Here is a 17531-nt window from a genome sequence, read left to right as displayed (position 1 = left end):
AATGTATATAGAAATGTTTGAAAGTTTTGATGAACTTTCTTTACAAAATATACATGATGGACACACATGCAGTGCATGGGTCTGCAAAGCTAGCCTAGTAATGTACTGGAATTTACGGTGAGCCCCGAAAAAAATTATATTCAAAATCTAACGGTCAATAAAAATGTACTAAATGTTACCTTCCACTTTCAATACTTTATGGGAGTTTCTAAAATGATACTCTCTTCAACATACCACTGTATTTATACAACTCTTCATTTAAGGCATGCAAATGGGATTCCCTACCTTTAAGGATTTTAAGGAAAGAACTAACACTTCAGTGTGATTTCTTAACTATTTAGGAATATCATGAGCCTGAATTCTAAAATCTAATGATGTGTTCGTGTGTTCGTGTGTGTGTGTGTGTGTGTGTGTGTGTGTGTGTGTGTGTGTGTGTGTGTGTGTGTATGTGGGGGGGGGGGTTCTGAATCATGTTGCTTTGTTATTTCAAATTTACATAATATTGCATTGGATACCTGATATTCTTCGCCTCGTCGTATAGCACGTATAGAGAGGAGGTTTATTGACATGCAAATGCTTCTGTGCCACAGGCGAGTGTTTTCATGTATCATACACATTGTCGCTAGTCAGAGAAACCTATGAAACTAATTGAAAATTCTAATGCAGAGGCGGGCGAGGCCGATAATGAAATATTTATGAAACACGTATATGAAATATGAAATCATATGAATATGAAATGCGCCATAGACCGATTTTAGCGATATTAGCGCATTGTACAGAGGGACCGTCGTGTAAGGTTGATACGAGATGTACCTGATTAAGCTGCTCGATTCCTTGACTTTAACACAAAAAAAAAGAAAAACAAAAACCGAAAACCGGAAAAATCATCACATGAAACTGATACCGCCCAGGTAGTAATAAGAAGCCAACATGACACGACAGGGGTGGTGATTTGGCTCAGTCGGTAGCGCGTCTGCTTCCAGATCCAAAGGACCTGCTATGGGTTCCATTCCCGAGTCTAGCTGAGTGAATGCTGTATGTAACCATACCGTCCCCTCTAAACACTTTGTCCCTCGGATAGGCAAAACACTTTGTCCCTTGATCGGATAGGACATAATACAGAGGTTCCGTATGTGACATGCACGTAAAAGACCCCGCTTCATTCTTTATCATAAAGAGCAGGGCGCATATAACCCGGTGAAGTGGCCCCGCCTTTCTACATCCAACTGGATCCCATGAAATACCACTTTGTGGAGCTGAATATGGGTATCCAGCCATCTTCTCAGATGGAAAATGAAAGAAATATCAGCCTCTTTCAGTGGGATGCGATAATAGAGGGATGTCTATCAGTGTTACATCTCTCCATTCAGGAGGATATCCGCCAACAGGGACTTTGAACAACCGTACCAGCTTTTAAGCTGTCCAGTCTCAAATATTTATATTCCTACTATACAACTGGCCTCATCAAAGACCGTTGTCTGCTCCATCATGTCCATGTTCATTATTAGATAGCAATTGATTATAGTCTTCTATGGAAGCCCTTTTAGTGTTAACACCATTCCTCCAGAGAGACCTACCATTATTGATACCCCAGCATTGTCGAATACCCATTTCTACACCCGAGTGTAAATGGACATGGTGGCAAAAACATCTTGTCCAAGGACGTAAAGAGGGCTTGAACTTTGCGACCTCTCCTTTTCAAAGTTAGGAGTCTTATTCACTCGTATGGATAGATCATAGTGCCCCCACCCCAACTATTATGACGCTGGGCTTTGCTTAGAGTTTGTGATCAGGGTAGGAAACAAACAAACAAACAAACAAACAAACAAACAAACAAACAAACAAACAAACAAACACGACAAGTAAAGAATGATAGAAAATGAAGAAGGACTGAGGGGTAAGTGACAGAGGAAGATATTTAAATGGAGAATGGACAAAAATGAAAATAGAGAGAAGGTAGAGAGGAAGGTTGGGGAAAAGAAGAGTTTGAAATAGATAAATACAAGGTCCTGAAGGTTGTCACCAACTGGAGACAAACGTATCAACACTTTAGGAGCTGGTGAAGAGGGGGATGTATGGCGAAGCCTTGGCCCAACGTGTGCCGATGCATCTCCGTTGCCATGGTGCCTTTCAGCACTGTCGCTCTCATCCTTCATCACGCCGTCATCCAGGGGAGGAGCCGGGGGAGCTGTGCATATTTGATGTGACCTCTTCATTATTCATGGCTACAGCGATGAATGAAAGACGCGCCAACACTTTCTCGACATTCTTACGAGTCAATTATACATCATACAGATTGATAAAGTCGAGGCACATTTTTGGCAAGAGCGCCCGGCGTGCGTTCATCAATATTGAATTCGGAGCAACTTTTAAAAGACTTCACAATCTCACACGGCGGATAAAAGAGTAATACGCAATTTATGCCAGGTGTTTAACCGCGTTCAGGATTCATGTCCATGAAGACTGTTTTCTTCTGAGATTTGTCTGAGCTGTCACATTATTGCATGATTCCCAAAGCAAAGTGAAAATAAAGCAATCGAGTTTCAATGAAACTTGAAATAATAACGATGAATTGCTGCTAGAGGTCACCTTGCAAGCACTCAAAAGACTCTTCGAACAGAAACGGAAATGAGCTCCTATTTTTGTCCTCATGGATCAACGACACCAGATGGTACACCTGTGTCTCTCTAATATTTTATGAATTGGAATTCTATTCTGAGTTAAACGTACAATAGGGGGAGTGAGCCATTTGTCTATTCACAGTGAACCGAAAATATCAATATGGTACAACATAAGGATTTCATACCAGCATAAAATTTTCGAAAACATATCATTACACCACCTGCCTAGTTGAATAGTTCCACTTGTGTACTACTCCACCGCATCTGATCAACCAAATTGACCTAACCTAATGGGTATATCTTGCTATGAATGGAGTCTAGAAATATCTCTGATGTACGCGTGCTTCTTCAGTATAAGATGATATACTGTTATAGCATTTCCTTCACGTGTGTTGTATAGTTACGGTATTTTTCTATCTGTTAGCGAAAACACCCGAGTCTGAGTCAATTTGCATTACTAGTCATCGGGTTTATTGTTGTTATTTTTGGTGTTCGTTTTGTTGGCAAAGAAGATGCATTGTTCTCAGGTAATCCTAAAAGGGGAATATACCCCAAACATATTTATGTGCATTGAATAAATGCAGCAATATTAGCGGAACACATTAGTCCACAATTATTCCTTCAAAAGGTAAGAATTTTTCTTTTTAAGTTTCAGTACCGCCACTGCTTGTCAAAAAGACTACTATAATTCGAGGTGTCACAGAAGGACAGCAGTATAAAGCAAAAATAAAGATAATTCTACAAACTTAGTTTTTGTAAAGAATATTATCCCTTCGACTTGACACTGATATTCCGTCTTTCTCTTTGAAAGAGATACTGTAGGTTCAAAGCTCTTTCATTATTACAAGCAAAATGTGAATATGTTCAATTTCTTCATATCGTGACAGCGCGAATTGGTATACGTGGTCTTCTGGATATCCAGCGATGACCATCAATTAATAAATGGATTTGACTAAAACTTTAAAAAAAATCACAAATATTGAAAGAATTGTCCAATTTTCCTCAAATCCACAAAATTATTTACGTTTGTACACAGTGAATTCCGTGTGCTAAACATGTCTTTAGCGACCTATAGGTATTGGATTCTACTCTACTCTTCCCCACCCCTACTCATCCACACACACACACACACACACACACACACACACACACACACACACACACACCCACACGCACGCACACACACACACACACACACACACACGCACACACACAAGACTTCTACCATTAGCATTTCACCCTCAAGGGAAAGTAGTGCAAAACCAAAATAATAGTCTTCTGAAAGTTCAGAGGTGATATCGGCCATATTGCTGTGATCACTGAAGCGGAATGAGCGATGCATGGTTCTGCCTTTCTGCCCTTTTATCTGTCGTCATTGCAAGCTCCTGTATCAGAATTTACGTTGGCCTCAAGAAGGTATATCATGTTTGGAATGCACTATAGCACTACTTTGTAGACCAACTTTGACTGACAATTCTTGTGATTATTTTCTCCTGTCAGTGTTTATTCTTCACTCTTATGCTAGTTCAAGTTCAAGTTCAAGTTCATTTATTTCATTTCCAACAAAATGATTGGAAGTACAATGAAACATTCGTATACACAGATGTTAGAAAATCAGTACCACAATGCGATGAACAGAAATAACATTGTAAAACAGATACAGGTAAATTTCCAACAGAGATAAAAAAAAAAACCTCATGTCACTGTGGTAAATGCATAAACAATATTGCTGGAAATGGAGGGGACTGCTAAAAAGCAGAGCTTGTAGAATGCAGTTCCCTCGTACAAAAAAAACAAACACATAGTAGCAAAAACAATAACAACAACAGTTTCCCTAAGTGGTAGTAAAGAAAAAAACACATACATACACACATATCAACGCACATTGACAAACACAAGGCGGCTCTCTTGTAAGGAAAGATTGATGAGAGGATAGAGAGACAGTGAGGAAGGTAGTAAGTCCCGAGGTGGACAAGGGGGGGGGGGGGGGGGAGGGAGAGAGGAGAAGGAAACGAAAAGGAAATGCTACTATGGACACAGACAACAAATGATAAGGCATAATACTATAAAAAAAATTTATATAGTCTCTATGATGTAACAATCTATGCAGAAATGAGCAAATCAATATATATGGCTCAAAACTAACTTTTCTTCTCTATAGTGGCCCTTTGCCAGTTAAATCCTTAGATTTGAAATTTTGGTAGCCAGGAAAAAGAAAAAATATCTCCCGAAATAAAACGGAACATAACAATCCATTCTGCATCAAAGATATAGTGCCACCAGAAGGTTACCTTTATGAAAATTTTGTGGTCCGACATAAATCTTTAATAGTGGTCTCTGGCCACCGGGCTACTGCTAATATCGAGCCTAATTAGCACACATTTTTACATAATTTTGTTCTAGTATAATTTATATGGCTGAACATATTCATTATCACATGTACCTATACTCCGCATCGAGTAAATATGGTTGTTGTTGTTTTTTTGCTTGCATGGTATAACCATGGACTCTACTATAACAGACTTTAGAAGAAAACAAACACGCTTCGTGGCATAAAGAATTATTAGTTCTCGCTTTTCAAGACAGCGCGGTAAATGACGACCATAAATCTCCGACGAACGCGATAAGCATCATGGGAAATGCGATAAGCATCATGGGAAAAATCATCATGACACACCAAATCAGGTTGAAAGGAGAAAGGCGGGCTTAGGAAAAAACGGCAGAAGGAAATCGCGGATTCATAGAGTTTTGTTTGCCTTCCCCCTAACGGCCCCTTGGGACTGCCTCGTCGGGCATTTGTTGTTCATGACCGGAATTGAGGACTATCAGCAGAAGATGTGTCGGGAATCGTGCCTCTTCTTGGCGCGTGTTGGTGTTGAGTAGGCGGGCTTGGATGGATGATAAATCTGGAAAGTATGCTATATGTTATTGGCTGTTTTGTTTTGTACGATTTGCATTATTAAATCTGCACTTTATCTCCTGCATCATAACTTTCCACCTTGTATTTATAGTCAGTCAGTAATACAGTGCACTCTAGTGTTAACAATGTTTAACGAACACAGTTTTAACGAAATTTTGGATATAACGAAATCAAAATTCAGGTCCCAATTTATTATCATCTCTTCATGTACTTTAGCTCGGATATAACGAAATTTCGGTATAAACGAAATAAAACTGCCGGTCCCGAGAACTTCGTTTTAAAACGGGAGTGAGTCACGCCTGGTTGGTGTGGTTTATGTGTGTGAGTGGGCGTGCGTGTGTGTGTGTGTGTGTGTGTGTGTGTGTGTGTGCGTGTGCGTATGCGTGTATGTGAGAGGGTCTTTGTGTGGTGTACGTGTATGGTGTATATTATGTATTAAACTTAATTCTTGTGGAAGGCACAAATGTAAGCGCGTATGCCTCTGAAATTGCAAGGCACTCTTGATTAAGAGGAGTGATTTAACTGGCAAATGTAGACAAAAAATAGCAGACATCTTCTTTAGGCAATAAACGCAGACATTGTCATCACGTGAACTGTTCCGCACTGAGAGAATGTGTCTTGGCAAATTCTTACACTGTATAGGTCTTCGTACCCGCATTTTGTTATTATGCTATAGTACAACGCGCTAATCCCTATATCGATAAAAAAGGGGATAACATATGACATTTTCACGGGTAGAGGGACAAGGTAGACGTAAGGGTTCAAGCCATGTTTACAACTTACGAGCCAAAATTGACGGATCTTCTGGCGGGCGTTCCGCGCTCGTTTGTGGGCAGGCGGCGTTCGGCCGGAAAGCCCCCACCGTTTATCAAGCTGCACCCAGGGCAACGTCTCTCGCCTAGACCCTCTCGCGCCCGCCTCCGCTAAATGCTATTGGCACTATATGCAAAGAGGTTGCCAGTGGTATCGAAAGGATTTAATGGAAAATAGTTTCCCCGTCACTATCACTTATTATTGACCATATAATGGTGTGTCTTTGCCATATTCGCATTATTATCGGCATTGTTTGCGAGATCTTGGAACAGCTGCATCAGTTCGTTGACTCCCACCGACAGGAAAATGCAGTTCATGCCACTTCACACTTAATTTTCAACTTGGCACACGGATTCGAACAAACGAAAATATAATATTTACACGGCCCCACTCTACCCGATCCTCAAAATGAATCAATATTAATAGATTCATAAGTAGGTAAACGAATAGATTAATACATTAATTTTTAATAATAGTTACATCTGAACTGTGTATGCTGCTACTGCTAATGTTAATAAACTTGAATCTTTTTCTTGTTCTTTCAGGTTCTACAGGTTGTGGAAAGGTTAATTTGCAAAGACTACCAGAAACAGAAAAAATATTTTCTTTATTTACATGTATCTTCTGAAGTAGTAGTTGTACCTTTCAAAACCAGTATAAATGCTCTACGTTATGAGCCAGTACGAGCAGTATACGCTCTCAAGACAAAAAAGAATTAATCTATTAAAGTTAGAAACAGATAAACAAACACACACACACACACACACACATTTTACATACTAGTACTCTCTCACACACATACACACGGAGATCCTCTCGTATCTTAATAGCGTTAAAGAACAAGACCACTTTCAAAGACATGTGGATTGAGTGAATGCAGCAATAATTAGTAGAAAAGAAAATACAAGAAAATTCAACATATTTGCACTTTTCTCGCATAATGAAAGACCACTTGACACGCCTCTTTCAGAAGGCAGGGGGAATGATACTACCTTAAACATATATCAGTATGACAAGTCGAGAAAATGTGTACTTTTTTTTCAAAAAAAAAATAAAATTTTGAGAAATTCTCTTTATATTTTCCTTATATCGTTCTACACATATATATGACATCATACACTGTAATAGTCTTCTCATCAAGAAGTAACTGCGCAGATACTTTCAAAATTCATAAATCTTGAACGAATTTTCAGATTTTCCCCAAACTCTAACTGATGTGTTCTACTAACATTGCTGCATTCACTGAATCCACATGTCTATGAAGGTGGACTTGTCCTTTAACGACTCGCCACTTCGCATCCTTGAAGAAACTAGTTCACTTCTACACCCTCACGCACATATACAATAATCCTCCTCTCCCCCCTCCACACACACACGAACTCATGCAAACGCACAAACAAACAAACAAGCAAACAAACAAACAAATGGCTATTCCATGAGCTCAACTGAAATGACGGGGATGATTCCCCAAGCTGTCGTCTTCGCGGTCGCTGCTCGAGCTTCGACTGAGATACCACGCGTTTCATTAGTCTCTGGAGAATTCGTGATTACAGCAACTGCAATACATATTCATGAAAATGGCATATTGTTTGTTGTAGGATGAATTTCTCCGAAATAGGTCAGGTCCTGACCGCAACCCAAACCTATACGTACGAGGTTTCATTTGATACCTCTTTGGGTGATCATAGTGGCGCTCTTTTTACCCGCAACTTTCCTTACCTGTCAAACCAAGCAACCATCGCGACGCGTCGGTGGACAGTGATAGATGCATAAATGCATGTACATAGTATATAAAATCCATCGACACGCTTAAGGTCTTGAAATAAGAGCTTGATTTACTGCAATGACCTGGCGGGCCTACATGCCCAGCTGAAGGTTTTATGGATTTGTTTGTAACACACCACATCAAATCTACATGGTGTATTCTACCCAAGAAACGAATGGCGACCACGTAAACGCGTCAACTTCTCATTGGCGTATATAGCTGAGAAATGGCAAGGTTTGAAATGGCGCCTGGCAAGGGTTGTGGTGGGTATGTATGCGGAACATGAGATGCATCTGCGCGTATTATGACGTAAAGGTCTTCAAACACTTCTTGCCTTTTACGTAGATCTTACTATTGAATATACTTTAGTACACTTTGCAAGTGGTATGTACCTAAAGAACCTCTGTCATATTTTGTCGTTTGGACAAATTTTCCACTGTCATCATGGTCATTGAATTGTATGATAATAATAATTATTATGTTAACCTCAAACTCAAACTATTGTGGTTTTATGCAGTCAGGGGTATACTGTTTTTCCAAACTTTTCACTGCTATACTGGCATCTTCAACTTGTACCATCTTCAGTCTTCTCCTACTTGTCGCTTGGTAGCGGATGTTTACGCTATACCATGCAGGGTGTCAGAATATTGAATTATAGATATCAGCAGTGTAATAGAACAAACAAGAAACCAAAGTTTTCCCCTCGGCAAACCAATTGGGTCATCTTCGTTTCATCTCTGCCGGCGTCGCCCGACTTCAACGCCGGTGTGGACCCGGTCTATCTTTTGGCGGGTGACATTGATCGAAAAAAAAAGGAATAACGCGGACGCGAGAACACAATAAGAAACCCCAGCGACCTGACGGGAATAATAATTGTCTGGTTTTCCTGTTACCACCAGGTGATGTTTTTCTCATCCATGGGAAAAGAAGAAAGGAACATGGAGGTATAAGCTAACAAAAGTTGACGTGCACCCGATACCTCTTTCGATGGAGAATGGTTGAGTTTAGCGGAGGGGAGGGGTAGGGGTCTTGATGGAGAGGGGATGCAATCGGTATCAGAGTACAAGGCAAAAGACTTATAGAATATCATGAGTTTTTGCTCGCTCTGACTGTCAGTAAGCATTCATTGCAAACGAGTCATTTATTTACACATTTGTTTTATGAATCGTATTTTTTTTTTAAATTCGTCCAACAATCATACTGAAATTTATTTGACAACTCAAAATTTCCTCATGAATGTATTCCACAAACTCACACAATCAGCTGACTCGTTTTGTGTCATTTGAGTATTTGCCACGATATAGACGATTATAGTACACAAGACGACGCTAATAATGTAGGAGTGAGGCCATTTGCTCTTTTCATACTTTTTTTCTCAAGATGTCTTTTCAAGATCCGAGATGTTTCCAACAGTTTGCTGCCTCTTGAATGTTACAAAACCATCAACAGCAGCATCTGCAAAATCGACATTCACCACTTAGCAGCACACACGAGCATGGCCATGTGTTTTAGTAGTCTGCCCAACAGATGTAGGTCGGTTCTGGTAGAGCGCTTTGTAGTAATCTCCCAAGCACCAGGGCAGTTGATTAGGCGTGATCCACGCTTCGGGGAGAGACGGAGACCAGAAACAGGCAAATGTGCAAAGCATCATGATTGATGAAGAGAACGGTCTTGTGAAATGAGTTTTTTTTTTTCATTATTATTCATGCGTATGTTTGTATCTAACGTAAACGTTGAGTTTGTCTGTAATCCCAACGATTCTTTTAAGACAGACTATTTATCAACTATTCATAAATTTGAACGCTAATCAGTCAATAAACCGTCACTTTGTTTACGTTGTTTGCTTTCATATTTTGCATACGAAAAACAAGGAAAAACACCCACATAATGGGGGAATGTGCCAAACATTATCTTCTTCATTCATGTCTGTTCGTTCTACTCCAGGCGTCAAGTATAAAATGTTTCGGGGCTATGGTGGTCTGGTTCTTTTCAGACCCTCAAGCTTGTAGTGCATTATTTTACGCCACCCAATCATCCCACAAAATGTACAGACATCCGTTTCATTGCGGGAGAAGCATTTTCCTTAAATTACTATGATGCACGCCCTCTCTCTCTACGTATCCCCCCCTTTTTTAACTATTCCATCTCATTTTCCAACCTATGTTCTTTACACCCAGACAATAAGGGGAGAAATAATAATGATAATGAAGGCTTATATTCCAAAGCTGAGGGTCGGTTATTCTACACGAGAGGAAAGGCTATTGTCCGTGAAAACGAAGGACAGAAAAAAGGGCAAAATTTCAGTGATCATTTCAGTAAGCACTTCAGGGGGAACACTCAAGGGAAATATGCCAACTTTAATCTTGTTTTTATCATGTGGATGTCAATGAGTCACTGAACATTGGGTCCCCGAGTATGTCTCAAGGTCATCATCGTCGTCATGAACAGTGACGTCATCAACAGATCCTATTTATATCGTGCTTTGTACGTGAATAAATTCACAATATCTTGATAGATATTGTTTTGTTTTATTTTGTTCTTCATTTTTTGGCTGTCATTTCTCTCCTGGCGCATGAAAAAAAAAATGTGATATACTCTTCAAAGAAGATCAAGAAAATAAGTAGCAAACAGACACATGATGTCTCTAAAAAAACAACAACAGCAGCTCATAATGAGAATTAAGGAGGCGCAGATGATGTCATAGTCACGTTACCTCGAACGCTACGTCACAGTGGCCACAGGAGAACGCGTCAGATAGAATGATCCTATTTTCCCATGGTTATATCAGGAAGGTCCCTGGTTATTTCGTATAAAGTGTATATTAGCACCATTCACCAAGTGCATTGACCCTGCCGTTGTCATTACATTATAGCGTTGCCAGACACCCATCTATGCCCATTTTGGTTTAGAAATCCTCTTCCTCTCCTTATATTTGCAATATTTATGCATGCAGTAATTTTTGGTAAATTTTAGTAATTAAGTGGCTTAAGATTTTTGTTTGTTTATTTATTTATATTTTATTTATTTTTTCCTACAGAAGCAAACAACTGTACTTGAACAACGTTTACCAATATTGGAGCTCAAAGGAAAACCTGGCACGAAAATTTAACGGCATTCACTTTACAATATTTAGTGAACTACAAAAGTTTTTTTTTTTGGATAATTCTTTATTCAAATTTCGTTCCATTTCATATCACAGAAACAGAAACGTTCACAGAAACAAAAACAAAACATTAAACAAAGACAAACTGCAGTATACACAAACATTGTACAAAATAATGTCAATCTTACATTGTAACTCTTATACATGTGAACACACACACACACACACATATGTATATAATATGTATGTATAGTATACATTACAGCTGTATTGGTTCTACATAATCCAATATGTGTTATGTTTATATGTGTGTATATGATTATATATATATACTCATATCTCTATCTAGCTGGATAGATATACATGTACATAATAGATACAAATGTACACATATTGGATTATATTATGTAGAGAGAGAAAGTTTTTCCCATTACTCAACCAGTGGACATCAGTACCGAGTAGCTGTTTTGTCTGCATGGCAGTGCAGTACGACGGCGCGTTTGAAAAATACCGATCACCGATCGCGAAAATCTCGCTGGAGACCTGCAGCTCAATTTAAGCGTGGAAATTTGGAGGGATTGAAGCGACGGGTATCCCCCCGCGATGTTTCTTTCCTCCCAAACCATGCATAAAAAGCGTATACATGATCAGAGCTTGAATGCCATCACACACACAGTTGATAAGTAGGGAATAAGCACATTTTTGATGAGATTAAAACGAGACTACAACAATATTTAGATCGCTTTTTTTTTCATTTCCGTGAAGTAGGTGCAGAGAGGCATGCAGAATGGATAGTACATATTCACCAATTCAGGCAATGACCTGATGAAATGGGAAAGTCGACGGGGTATACAAACATCCACAAAATAACACGACATGATGTATGGTACTCAAAGCACCGAAATCGATATGCCAGTGCAATCTATGTTACTTGACGCGCTCTAACAAGACAATGTTTTGTCGTTGTTTATTTGTGCCTTTTTGTTTGCGTGGTTTTCAGGGCAGGTAGCCATTCATATCGCGGGCATTGCAGAACGATAGACTGTGGACGTAGCTGCACATGTTGAGTGTAGTATTCCCCTATAAACAATGAACATTCAATCACTAACGTTATTATAGAACGCTGACAAAAATAAATAAATAAATAAATGGGTATTAATCATAAATGGCGCGACTCGAGGACGCCAGGATAGTCGACATTTTCATCCGTCATCGTCTATGTTTGTGTGTATGTGTGTGTGTGCGTGTGTGTGTGTATGTGTGTGTGCGTGTGTGTGTGTTGTGTGCGTGTGTGTGCATTTGATTTCATTTTGATTTGATTTTTTATTTGATTTATTTCTGCATTTTTAACAACGTATATACAACGTAACAAACAATTTTCCAGTACTAATCACATTATATCCAACGCAAAATGAATATTATATAATTATATGTATAATACACTTGTATATCAATAATGAAATTATTGTATAGGTGAATTATAATCACACAAAATACAATTGGAATGTCATTGCTTATTCAATCAAATTAATACATACAAACTGCATGCAGGATACCGTCATCTTAAGCTGAAGCTTGAGTTTGATGGCGGCCTCTGGAAAAGCGCATATAACTTGTACTTCTTTACAAATCATTTAATACATATCAAATTGCATATTAAACCGAGGAGGGTGACTACAAAACGCATCAGTGCAAAGGGGAGTTAGGGTGCAGGTGCATTTGTCCAATTTTGTTGTTTTATTATTGTAAATGCTAATTAACAATAATATGGGTGATCAGGAAGATTTGGGTTTGATTTAAAGAGTCATGGTTTGTTCATGTTCACACAAATTCTTACAGTGTACAAATGGGTTATTTTCAACACTGTTTAAAGCAGGAATGGATGATAATCAGAAGTTACATCGTCTTATTTTTTTTTGTACATTATGCAAATCTAAAATAGACTATGCCCAGGGGACGTAAAATTAATCAGTGCCGTTTGGATAACGGACTCTGTAGATGACAGAACAAGAAATGCACATAATGAAGTTGAACGCAGACTACAAGTGAAATTGCAGGATTGTCAAGTTTGCGAGATATTATGACGTCAGTCTTACTTCAGATGTGGTTATCATGATAAATACAGCTGTAAAAAAAGGGGGTCTTAGCAGATGATGAATACATGCTTCTGGTATCAATTTAATGCTTGTGAAAGTCTTATTGTCCTTTTTCATCGCTATTTGACTTTTTATACCTCTGCCAACTCCATATGGCATACATGTACTTACATTTTTCTTTGTTATAATTATACAAGACTTCGTTTTTGCTCTCCGTTTAGCCATTTCGTGATAAATTGAAAAGGTTGTTACTTGACCTTGTATCTTCATCTTTTTTTTTTATTTCGCAGAATGTATGCGTTTGTTTTCGTGGTAATTATAAACATCAAACATCACTTTAATTTTTGTATATCATTCAAATGAATGTTCGATTGCAGTTATTACGATGTATAATCTTGTGAAATAAGAACATAAACGTAAAGCTTGAATTGAATTCAATTAAAATTGAATGACGGGTTCACCATTATTCCGCCGTTTGCATTAAAATTTTGTGTCTGAGAACATGTGTGTGTGTGTGTGTGTGTGTGTGTGTGTGCGTGAGTGTGTATGTATTATGTATTTTATGACTTTATTTGTATAAGTGTACCGCATGTCTCTGTTTGTTGGTTGGTTGTTGTTTTTTTTTTAATTCATAGCATTTTATATACTCTATACTCACTATACAAATATCATCATGCACTTGTGGCCTATACCCATATTAGGGAATGGGGCATGGCCGGACGTTTTGTTGTGGTCATTATAATCCATTTCTCGAATACTACAGACATTGCAAGAAATACATTCCATAGAGCATGCATGTAAAGTGAATACGAAGAAAGCACCATTTTTTCTAGGATTGTGTCTTGTCTTCGAGTTGAATAATGTGCATGACATATTGCCATTAGTAATCCCGAATGACACGGTGGTATACTGGAATAATCAGACTGTAATTTGCGCTGGAATCTCAAATGTGTCCCGCGGGGAGCTAGCATACAATTGATACGAAAACTTGCTTTCTCCGTGACACATACATACTGCCAGAATGTCTTCACTTGTTTTGTGCAATGTAGAACGTCTCTACTTGTATCACTATGATTTCGTGCCTGAAACCTATATTCGAAGCAGATAAGAATGTATTGCGCGCACTGAAAAAAGAAGAAGAAAGAAATGAATGCTTATTTACATAGTACGTCTCTATTCATTTTGTCGGTGCCATCATGTGTGTGTCTGTGTGGGTGATTATAAGTGAATGTGGAATTTCACTAACCATGATTACACACGCTGGTATGTAAGGTAATTTTGACTACTGTAACGAACAACTACAATACTGACTCCAATGTAATAATCAAAAATTATTATAGATTATTGAAATTACCGTAGCTGTCGCATCGATATAACTAGACGAATACATGTATGTTGATTTGATCTTTAGTTTGCGTGTTCACGATGAAAACTTTTAATGCGCAATCACGATTTTGTTTTGTATTGTTTCGTCTCAATTTAAATACCCATCTGATGTTGACAGTTATACTTATTAAGCACAGAACATACCTTATAATATTTGGCTGGGACACCTCAGGGCTATCGCTCATCATGTATAATGATTATAGCGAGAAAGGGAAGAACAAGTGCATTACCAACAATGTGGGACCTGCTCTGTGCCCACTTCAGCCGAGTAAATAGTGATGTGGTATTTTGTTTTATTTTGCTTCTTTTTTTATTACAACAGCGCATTGTTGTGTTGGATTTAGTCATCATTCATTGACTTTCTTGTGTCTCATTTTGCCTTTGCAGAAAACCTGAGAACCTGACGGCCAGGCCGCCGGCAGCGCCGAAGTCAACAAAGACGTATACAGTGCCTGATGTCGCTTCTTGGTCCGTCAACGACTCGCTGCGTCAGTGGCTGCCAGATGCGCGCAACACTCTGCCAAATTACTTCACGATGAGAGACGATTTTCGGGCTGACGATCCGCGGTACAAAGAGGGCGCCCTTGTATACTCGCATCTCAACAAAGCGGCAGGAACTACGACCAAACGATGCCTTAGGATGATCTCGTCCAAGACGGTCCGCAGCCTCGGCCCCGTCATGGACAGCAGCGGAAGGAGCAACATGCAGGTTCGCTTAGCCCGGGACAAAAATCGCTACAAAATTCTCATGGGCGGCTATGCGTTCGGTATATGCGACTTCATGACGAACTCCACCTGTTCCTACTTCACCATCCTGCGGGATCCGTACGAGAGGGTCATCTCTTCCTACACATACTGCCGGAGAGCGGGGATGGACCAAACCTGCCGTGCCTTAGGCCCCTGGGACGCCTCGCTCAAGGAGTGGGCCATACACCAGGGCAGTTATTTCTTCCGTCAGCTCCTACTCAAACCCTGGTTCTGCACCGCCAACTCGCGCGGAAATGCTCGCTATGGTGACCTAAGCGGCGTCCCGCACTCGCCAGGCGCATCGTTCAACAGCGCACCGTGCTGGTTCAAGGAAAAGGTCATCCTCAAACAGTCCCTCTCGGAAAGCGACATGGACCTGCTTCTGAGGTATAGCGTCGGCCATCTCGAGGACTGGTTTTCGATGATCGGTATAACGGACGAATACGACTTGTCGCTTGCGATGCTGGAGCGCGTCTACGATCTGCCTTTTCGTAAAACATGCTCAGGAGACAAGTCGAATACGAGCGATTACAAGAATCTGTCAGAAAACAAGCGAAATACCAGCGACACCACACTCCCAGACATGGTGTCGCAGTTGAAAGCCGAACTGCAGGCGGACCCTGAAGTCAGAGCCGCGCTTCACGCAGACATCGCCCTCTACGACAAAGCCCTGGATATCTTTGCCAGAGAAAAGCGCATATTCCTTGACAACTTGGAAACTTGACGAAGGCGTTTTACATCTGTAAAACAATGTTGCATTCATTTTTAGTCTCTATGCCATCTTCAAAATGCTTTAATCACCAAGTGATTCCATCCAGACTATGTCGTGGTACGATTTTTCATCATTGGCACCATCATCACGCTCTCAAGTGTAAGCGGTTGCCACCAAGATATTTGTAATTCACAAAATTACGTGAATCATGGGTTTCTCGTGAATGGAGAATGAAAGGGGTCCTAAAGGATCCATAAAAGAGGGGATGACTTCATTAATTTAGCTCTTCATAGAGTCACCTATTTAGATTTAAAACATTTTCCAATTTCTTGTATTCTTTTATAGGCTTAGGTAGAATGTCAAAATTATTTGAAAAAGAGATTGATTATTTTATAAATGATTACTTCGCACTGATGACATAATTATTCGGGTAATTAGATGCTTTATTTTTTTAGATACGAATGATTTTTGGCTTCCACAACTACATAGATGACTCTGGGTTCGTGTTTAGATATAAAAAACAAACAAACAAACAAACAAACAAACAAACAAACAAAAGCAAAGATATTTGGCAGGACTATCTGGACATTTTCACTTCCAATCGAGATACTAGTGCTATCCAAACTCTTTCACACGCTTCTTTGATTCCAGTAAACCCCAGTTATGTTGAGAGGGTTTGCCAAAAGAAGAGACAAAGCTGCCTATGTAAACCTGTCATGTCAGGTGTCTTCACCTGCGCGGTAATGAATTCGTTAGGACCCGGTTAGCCCAGTGCGTGCGGGAGCCGATTACAACATAATAATGATTTCCATGGTGCATGACCACATGTAAGAAATGACGGGTTTATTATTAATTATGTATATTGGTGCGTCATATACAAGTACTTTGCCTATTGGCATTACAGGTGGTATGTTTCTTGTCTCAATATCAGATAAATATGTCTATTGAAAGAAGCAAATTACGATGTAACCATTGTCTCCATTCCATAGCATTACACTCAGTAGTTTGTGATTATGTTCAAGGTTTCGTATGTAAAGAGCGTCGCTTTCACCGCTTTCTTCATCTCTCTTCCCCTTTATTTCGCTTGCTGTCTTTCCCAGGTCATGACCCCTCCATGTTGTCCGTTTTTAATATGGTGAGAATGCCATTAGAGTTGAAGAGTTTGTTCGCAAAAACCGATAAGTCCATTTTTGAAGATTTTAAAGTACGGTCTTTGTCGTGAAGTACAAAATGATACCTTTTAAATGATATATTGGTCACTACATATAAAGGTACATTTTTTAAGTTATGGTCAAAAGAAGCAAATCTTTTCTTATTATTCTCTTTATTTTTCTTGACCTTTAGTCGCAAATATCTCCATTTGGCAAA

General features: G+C 39.4%; 1 protein-coding gene across 1 annotated transcript in view; it reads left to right on the top strand.

Moving 5' to 3' along the window:
- LOC139741361 (uncharacterized) overlaps nt 1–16419 on the top strand; it is a 54223-nt gene extending 37804 nt beyond the window's left edge. The window contains exon 2 of the mRNA XM_071651942.1: nt 15092–16419. Coding sequence (XP_071508043.1) covers nt 15092–16175 — 1084 coding nt within the window. The 3' untranslated portion in view covers nt 16176–16419. The remainder of the gene's footprint in view (nt 1–15091) is intronic.
- Nucleotides 16420–17531: the final 1112 nt, after the last annotated feature.

Source organism: Diadema antillarum, unplaced genomic scaffold, assembly GCF_040938485.1.
Source record: "Diadema antillarum isolate AM-2024a unplaced genomic scaffold, OU_Dant_1.0 seq00000923_RagTag, whole genome shotgun sequence".
Classification (NCBI taxonomy): Eukaryota; Metazoa; Echinodermata; class Echinoidea; order Diadematoida; family Diadematidae; genus Diadema; species Diadema antillarum.
Note: the sequence above shows the minus strand (reverse complement) of the source record. Positions and strands in the feature narration are given on the sequence as shown.